The 8,762-nt window shown below is 38.6% G+C and overlaps 1 protein-coding gene across 1 annotated transcript; it reads left to right on the top strand.

Moving 5' to 3' along the window:
* The first annotated feature begins 435 nt into the window (after positions 1-435).
* Positions 436-6,928, top strand: LOC135530473 (zinc finger protein 239-like). The gene is made up of 2 exons (XM_064958790.1): positions 436-574; positions 5,555-6,928. Exons 1-2 carry the CDS (start codon positions 493-495, stop codon positions 6,598-6,600), a joined length of 1,128 nt encoding a protein of 375 aa, XP_064814862.1. The 5' UTR covers positions 436-492; the 3' UTR covers positions 6,601-6,928.
* The last annotated feature ends 1,834 nt before the right edge of the window (positions 6,929-8,762 follow it).

Genomic DNA, 8,762 nt, shown 5'->3' with positions numbered 1-8,762 from the left:
AGACGAACCAATAAAGCTTTAGATGCTTCCTGTGTTTTAAACCCCCTTCTGTCGTCGAGTTAGGTATCCAATTTAATGTCATATTTACGTTGTTATTAGTCAGCTAGCTGGCTTCTTAAGTTAGCACTAGCCAAGCTATCTAACATCCCCGACCATGAGTTCACTAAGCTACTCTCCTGATAAAGAGGAGGAGGTCTGCTGGACCGAGAAAGAAGCTCTCGTGAAAGAGGAGGGGGAAGAGGAGGCTGTTACAATACAAAAACAAGTAGAGGTTGAGACTGTTACCGCGAAAGAAGAAGAGAAAGACGTTTCAGTGAAAGAAGAGGAAGGTGTGTTCAGAGTGAAAGAGGAGGAAGATGTTACAGTAAAAGAAGAGGAGGGAGAGAAAGACCAGGATGCAGTTTTTGGATTTAAAGAGGGGAGATGACTGTCACATCGAATAAGGAGGAGGAAGGAGAGGAGGAAACTGAATATCTGGGCCCGGTTTCCCTCATGCATCTTAAGGCATCCAATGGTTCTAACGATGAACTTAGCAATAAGATGGTTTTGAGAAACCGTTCCCTGATTAACACTAGTAAGTACTGTCTTAAAAACAGAGGCACAAACTCTGCAGTTGTTGAACTGATGTGGTGTTTGGTGTTAAAGGGACAATCTGCAATGCTACATCCGTATTGGGAATTTTAAATTATGACACATGAGCTTAGTTCAACTGTTGTACCACATCAGATTCCCAAATAAGCTTTTTTTACTCCAATGTTTAGAAACAATGTAAACCAACACTGTATAGCCTCAACATGGTTAAAACTATAATGTTGATATCATGGATGGTCAGTCCTTGTATCCATAGGTCTGTCTATGAATTTGAGAGTAGTTACATTTCTCCAGCCCCATCCATCATCTTATTACCAAAATAGTGGTGTAATTACAGCTTTGTTATTGGTTGAACTGCAGATTGGTTGATTTAAAAAAGAAAAGGGCAACCTAGGTTTTAAACAGCAACAAAATGGCTGCCCTGAGACTTGGTTTGGTAAACAACTGAGGGATGGGGGCTGGAGAAATGTAACCACTCTCAAATTCATAGAGAAAGTTATTGTAGCAACCTCGTCAAGAAGTTCAGACATCTTGGCATAACAGTTATAAGGTGTTGATTTGACAGTCGCTGGACCCAGGTTTGAGTTCAGCTCAGGGCCTCCCCCTGAATTCACTACACTATGAATACAAGGACTGGCCATCCATACGGTCAAAATGATAGTTTTAACCAGATTTGAGGCTATATAATATATTCTAGAATTCATCCATGATGTCATAATGATAGTTTAACCAGGTTTCTAGGATATATAGTATATTCTAGAATTCATCCATGATGTCATAATGATAGTTTAACCAGATTTCTAGGATATATAGTATATTCTAGAATTCATCCATGATGTCATAATGATAGTTTAACCAGTTTTCTCGGCTATATAGTATATTCTAGAATTCATCCATGATGTCATAATGATAGTTTAACCAGTTTTCTAGGCTATATAGTATATTCTAGAATTCATCCATGATGTCATAATGATAGTTTAACCAGTTTTCCTAGGCTATATAGTATATTCTAGAATTCATCCATGATGTCATAATGATAGTTTAACCAGATTGAGGCTATACGGTGTTAATTTACCAACAGTGGCGTTATAGGAGCTCATGTTTTGATTTCTAATGGCGAAATAGAGTTGAAACATTTGAGGCATTTATAAGTTCTATTCTTCCGGATGGCTGAGCACGAGTGGTAGGTCGATAGGCTGTTGTAGAAGTCTTCATCCAAATCAAGGTTAGTGAAAACTGTTCTGATGTCTATAAGCTCTCTTTGGTCAGATTTTTCTTGACTGGTTTTTAGAAGGGATTTCGTGACTATTAGCTTAGCAACCACGTGACGCAGCATGACAAGGTGAACTTGATTGGTCAACAGTCTGTAAGACAGGTGTTAGTCGTTTTGAAACTTTCTGGAAAAGTTTTTCCTTTTTAAAACATTTTTGTTTACTAGCCTGTTTAATTTGGATCCCGTGATGCTTTTAGCCTCAGTCCTGTACTTGTGGATATTTAAATCCCTGCTGTTTGTTGCGGTTTCCATCGGCTTTACGAGCTGTGCCTGCTGGAATAGTGTGGTGTACCAGCGTTAGTCTACGTTGCATCCATCATGCCGCCCAAAGTTAAAGAAGGGTTGGAGTAATGTAGAAGACGGTGTTTAACTATGACAGGTACGTGATATTTTTACATCAACAAAAAAATGTCTACAAGCATTTGTTACAGCAACAGGAAAATAGCTTCAAGAGACTTTGTCCAAATACTGGTGGATTCAACTAACAAAAGAAGGGCCGATCTGACCAGAGAGGTCCAAGACCTTAAGAACAGTTTGCAGTTCTCCCAGGGAGAGGTGGATGTCCTGAAAGACACTCGCAGCAAGATGGCAACAAACTGTATGTCCCCTTGAGATGACATCATCACTGTCTGTGAATTATTATCACAGATGACTGGGGTAAAAGACTATCTGGATCACGTCCCCGTGAGATGACATCATCACTGTCTGTGAATTATTATCACAGATGACGGGTAACAGACTATCTGGATCACGTCCCCGTGAGATGACATCATCACTGTCTGTGAATTATTATTACAGATCACTGGGGAAACAGACTATCTAGAGCGCGTGAAAAACACAGGGCCCTCAGGCCCAATCCGACCGCGCAATTATTTGGGTTGTCAATTCAGTTCGGCCTGCTTCCATACCGTCCGCGATGCGCTGCACTACAAGTCCCAGCAAGCACTGCCAACGTGCTACACGCCAAACATCAGTGGATTGCCACAGACACACCCCTCTTCCCAGATCCACACACAGACACACCCCTCTTCCCAGATCCACACACAGACACACCCCTCTTCCCAGATCCACACACAGACACATCCCTCTTCCCAGATCCACACACAGACACACCCTCTTCCCAGATCCACACACAGACACACCCCTCTTCCCAGATCCACACACAGACACACCCCTCTTCCCAGATCCACACACAGACACACCCCTCTTCCCAGATCCACACACAGACACACCCCTCTTCCCAGATCCACACACAGACACACCCCTCTTCCCAGATCCACACACAGACACACCCCCTCTTCCCAGATCCACACACAGACACACCCCTCTTCCCAGATCCAGACACAGACACACCCCTCTTCCCAGATCCACACACAGACACACACACAAACCAGCCAGTGTGCTGTATCATATATACAGTTGAAGTCGGAAGTTTACACACACTTAGGTTGGAATCATTAAAACTCGTTTTTCAACCACTCCACAAATTTCTTGTTAACAAACTATAGTTTTGGCAAGTCTACTTCTACTTTGTGACACACTACATTTTCCCAACAATTCTTTACAGACAGATTATTTCCTTATAATTCACTGTATCACAATTCCAGTGGGCCAGAAGTTCACATGCACTAAGTTGACTGTGCCTTTAAACAGCTTGGAAAATTCCAGGACATGATGTCATGGCTTTAGAAGCTTCTGATAGGCTAATTGACATCATTAAGACCTCAGAAAAAAAATTGTGGACCTCCACAAGTCTGGTTCATCCTTGGGAGCAATTTCCAAACGCCTGAAGGTACCACGTTCATCTGTACAAACAATAGTACGCAGGTATAAACACCATGGGACCACGGAAATAGAAGCATTCTTTCTCCTAGGGATGAACATACTTTGGTGCGAAAAGTTCAAATCAATCCCAGAACAACAGCAAAGGACCTTGTGAAGATGCTGGAGGAAACAGGTACAAAATTAAACGAGTTAACAGTTAAACGAGTCCTATATCAACATAAGCTAAAAGGCCACTCAGCAAGGAAGAAGCCACTGCTTGAATTGAATTGAATTGCTCTAAAACCGCCATAAAAAAGCCAGACTACGGTTTGCAACTGCACATGGGGACAAAGATGGTACTTTTTGGAGAGATGTCCTCGGTTATGATGAAAACCAAATAGAACGAACCATCGTTATGTCAACTGAATATATATATACACCATACGACTAATGTCTACCAGACTGAAAGTTTAAACATTTTGTAGGCTTAACAATTAATAACCAAAAAACCAAACTATTTTATTTGACATATTAAACCTGTTTTTTTAGGCACCAAACAACTTCTAAATACTGTAGACTTCCATTCATTAACAACTTCTAAATACTGTAGACTTCCATTCATTAACAACTTCTAAATACTGTAGACTTCCATTAATTAACAACTTCTAAATACTGTAGACTTCCATTAATTTATTAGACTGATACCAAACTACCTTCAGACCAGTCTGGTCTTCTGGGCTTCCAGAGCAATCGTCATATACCAGTCAAATGTTTGGACTCAGTTCAGGGTTTTTCTTTATTAAAAAAAAACTATTTTCTCCATGTAGAGTAATAGTGAAGAAATCATAACTATGAAATAACACAAATGGAATCATGTAGTAACCAAAAAAAGTGTTAAACAAATCTAAATATATCTGAGATTCTTCAAAGTTGCCACCCTTTGCCTTGAGAATGCCAAGAGTGCGCAAAGCTGTCATGAAAGGCAAAGGGTGGCTACTTTGAAAAATCTAAAATATATTTTGATTTAACACTTTTATTTACTACATGTTTCCACATGTGTTATTTCATAGTTTTGATGTCTTCTACAATGTAGAAAATTGTAAAAAACAAAAAAATAAACATTTATTTTAAAGCCCTTAAATGAGAAGGTGTGTCCAAACGTTTTACTGGTACTATATATATATATTATATACATGGCTTAATGCATCATTACATTAGCCATTTAGCCCCAGTATGAAACTCAACTTGTCTCTCACTGTTTAACTAGAATAACATCAGTTGTGTCCTTCAAACTGTTAGACTGTTAGTCCATAATCAACTGATAAGTGGTACTTTTTTGGTGCTGTACATGTTGGTGAGAGGGATGATATTAGAGGGTTCAGGTATGGAGATTGGGCCATGAGAGGGTCTTGAGCTGGTGGTCCTCCATCCACACCTTGATTGACCTGGTTGTGTGGCATGGAGCATTATTGTCCTGCTGGAAAAAACAATCCTCAAGAGTTTTGGTGAACATTGTCAGATCAGAAGGAAACAAGTTTTCTTCCAGGACGACCTTGTACATGGCTTGATTCATGCGTCCTTCACAAAGACAAATCTGCCCCGATTCCAGCCTTGCTGAAGCACCCCCAGATCATCACCGATCCTCCACCAAATTTCACAGTGGGAGAGGCCTACAAGCCACAGTGTCTCGCACCCACTGAAATTTTGTGGAAGATTGGTGATGATCTGGGAGTGCTTCAGAAAGGCTTGAATCTGGGCAGATTTGTCTTAAGACAATTGTCAAATAAGTTCATCACAACATTTAAATGTCATTACAGACGTAAATTGTTGCACAACATCATGGGCTTCACCTTTTAGCTCAAATAAACAGTGGATTTCTGCTGTTGTGGGCCTTTAACCATCTGCCTGACTTTGTCATTCACACAGGAGAGAGACATGACTATTGTGGATCCTCTGGGGAGCCTCAACAACATCATGAAGCTGATGAGGCAAAGAAGAGTCTCTCCACATCAGAAACTATCAAAAAACACCAGCAGAGATCCACAGAGAAGAAATCTCAACGCTGCTCTGACTGTGGGAAGACCTTTTCAAGATTATATACATTACAATCACACCAGAGAATTCACACTGGAGAGAAACTTTTCAGCTGCGATCAATGTGGGAAGAGTTTTGTTACATCTGGCTGTCTGACTGTACACCAGAGAACACACACAGGAGAGAAACCTTATAGCTGTGATCAATGTAAAAAGAGTTTTGTTACTTCGAGCTCTCTGACTATACACCAGAGAACACACACAGGAGAGAAACCTTATTGCTGTAATCAATGTGGGAAAAGTTTTGTTTCATCTAGCCGTATGACAATACACCAGAGAACACATACAGGAGAGAAATCTTATAGCTGTGATCAATGTGGGAAGAGTTTTGTTTCATCTAGCCATCTGACTATACACCAGAGAATACACACAGGAGAGAAAGCTTACCACTGCTCTGACTGTGGAAAGAGTTTTTCTATCTCAGGAAATTTTAAATCACACCAGAGAACACACACAGGAGAGAAACCTTATAGCTGTAATCAATGTGGGAAGAGTTTTGCTCAATCAAGCAACCTGATAGCACACCTGAGAATACACACTGGAGAGAAACCTCACTGCTGCTCTGAGTGTGGGAAGACCTTCTCAAAATTATATACATTACAATCACACCAGAGAATTCACACTGGAGAGAAACCTTATAGCTGCTCTGAATGTGGAAAGATCTTTTCAAAATTATATACATTACTATCACACCAGAGAACACACACTGGAGAGAGGCCTCATAGCTGTAAGCAATGTGGGAAGAGTTTTATTCGCTCAAGCTGCCTGATGGTACATCTGAAAAAACACAAAGGAGAAAAATCCTTTAGCTGTGATCAATGTGGGAAGAGATACTCTGGTAAAAGATCTCTGATTAAACATCAGAAAATACATACATGAAGAAGTTGTTTCAAGATATCAATGAAATAATGTCACAATGTAGATTGTTTTTAACATTGTAGAAGGCGTATTTTAATTGACAATGTAGAACCCTAATATTTTGCCCCTGTTCTATTGATTTCAGTGTGATATGGATATTAGCCTCATCAGGGGAAAAATCCAGGTTCTGAAATGAAAGTACTATTTGTGATTAACAAGAACTTGTTGCATTACACTTACTGCATTGGCGACCTACTTGAATCAAAATGCAACACTTCAAAATGTAGCGAGCTATCACTAACCAGTGATGTACACATTATTCCGTGTGTTTTTGAGCTGATAGTTTTATCAGGTCGTGCAACCTCATCTCCCCCTCTTGTGCAATTGATTTCAACGTGATATTGATGTGAGTGATGCTAAATATGTGTTGTGTTTCTCTTAATATATAATAATATATCCCATTTAGCAGACGCTTTTGTCCAAAGCGACTTACAAGTCGGCTGGGGCCACTACTTTTACATATGGGTGGCCCCAGTGGGAATCGAACCCACGGCGCTCGGCGTTGCAAGCGCCATGCTCTACCGACTGAGCCACACAGGACCCGTTTTGGAGACCCCGAAATTTCAATGCGTCACTCCAAAATGTAGCTGACTGTCTTCTGTCGGTTGTCCTCTAACCTATGAGGTCAAATATGTCTCCCATTTCCATGTTTTTGTTTGTTATTTTTGTTAGTTTCAACAGCACGTACAACCTGATTTCCCCCCTAATAGATATCAGTGATTTATTGCCAGTTGTCAAAACAAGTGTTTTAGATGCTTGTTTTTTATTTTATTTTATTTATTTAACTAGGCAGGTCAGTTAAGAACAAATGTTTATGTTCAATGACGGCCTAGGAACAGTGGGTTAACTGATTTTTACTTTGTCAGCTCAGGGATTCAATCTTGCAACCTTTCGTTTACCAACGCTCTAACCAATAGGCTACCTGCCGCCCCGAACTGCTTGTGCAGTTTATAAGGTGCTCATTAAAAAATAATAATAATATGATTATTGTTTCAGATGATTGTGTAGATAGTACATTTTATGTTTAGGTTTTCAATATCACAAACTGTTTATGCGTATTGGTTATTGATTTGGACCCATTAAAACTGTTTCGACATTGGGCTGCATAGTCATCTTTTCAATAACATTTGTCCGACGTCCAACATTCAGTTTTAGTTGAGAGACGATTTTTTTCTTCTTTTAGGTCGTTGAAAATAAGTATTTTTCATATCTTTGAAAAAACTATATAATGACGTCAAGACTACGTTCGGTTTTGGTTGAACGTTGAAAATACCTATATTTCAAGTCGTTGTTTCAAACAACTTAATTTCAACCTATTTGCAGCTTATAGAACTGGACGCAGTATACAAAAATGGGTCTATGAACCGTTTTATTAACAATCATACATCACTCCAGTTTTATTAACAATGAATAGTTTTATTAACAATGAACAGTTTTATTAACAATCACTCCAGTTTTATTAACAATGAATAGTTTTATTAACAATGAACAGTTTTATTAACAATCACTCCAGTTTTATTAACAGTTGACAGTTTTATTAACAATGAATAGTTTTATTAACAATGAACAGTTTTATTAACAATGAACAGTTTTATTAACAATCTGACATCACTCCAGTTTTATTAACAATGAACAGTTTTATTAACAATCACTCCAGTTTTATTAACAGTGGACAATTTTATTAACAATGAATAGTTTTATTAACAATGAACATTTTTATTAACAATGAACCGTTTTATTAACAATGAATAGTTTTATTAACAATGAACCGTTTTATTGACAATGAACAGTTTTATTAACATTCTGACATCACTCCAGTTTTATTAACAATGAACAGTTTTATTAACAATGAACAGTTTTATTAACAATCTACATCACTCCAGTATTTCTTTACTACATTCAAGTGCTAATTGTCTTTATTCCACTACAGAAGAAGCATGACTCAAATCACTTCATATTTCTCATGTTATTCCATGCCTCACCCTTAAGTTAATTATTGCCAATACATATTAACAAAGGGGTGAACATTTGGTTTTGATATTTACAATTTATGTCACATTTTGTAATCACAATTATTTATGCAGCCAACTGACTATTTCTTGGTGCAATTATATTATACTATA

The sequence above is a fragment of the Oncorhynchus masou genome, unplaced genomic scaffold, assembly GCF_036934945.1.
Source record: "Oncorhynchus masou masou isolate Uvic2021 unplaced genomic scaffold, UVic_Omas_1.1 unplaced_scaffold_1350, whole genome shotgun sequence".
NCBI lineage: Eukaryota > Metazoa > Chordata > Actinopteri > Salmoniformes > Salmonidae > Oncorhynchus > Oncorhynchus masou.
Note: the sequence above shows the minus strand (reverse complement) of the source record. Positions and strands in the feature narration are given on the sequence as shown.

Bases quoted from the DNA above. Each gene is read 5' to 3' on its own strand.
- LOC135530473 (XM_064958790.1), top strand. From the start codon at position 493: ATGCATCTTAAGGCATCCAATGGTTCTAACGATGAACTTAGCAATAAG. The intron at 575-5,554 runs GTAAGTACTGTC...TCATTCACACAG, and splicing joins CCGTTCCCTGATTAACACTA to GAGAGAGACATGACTATTGT.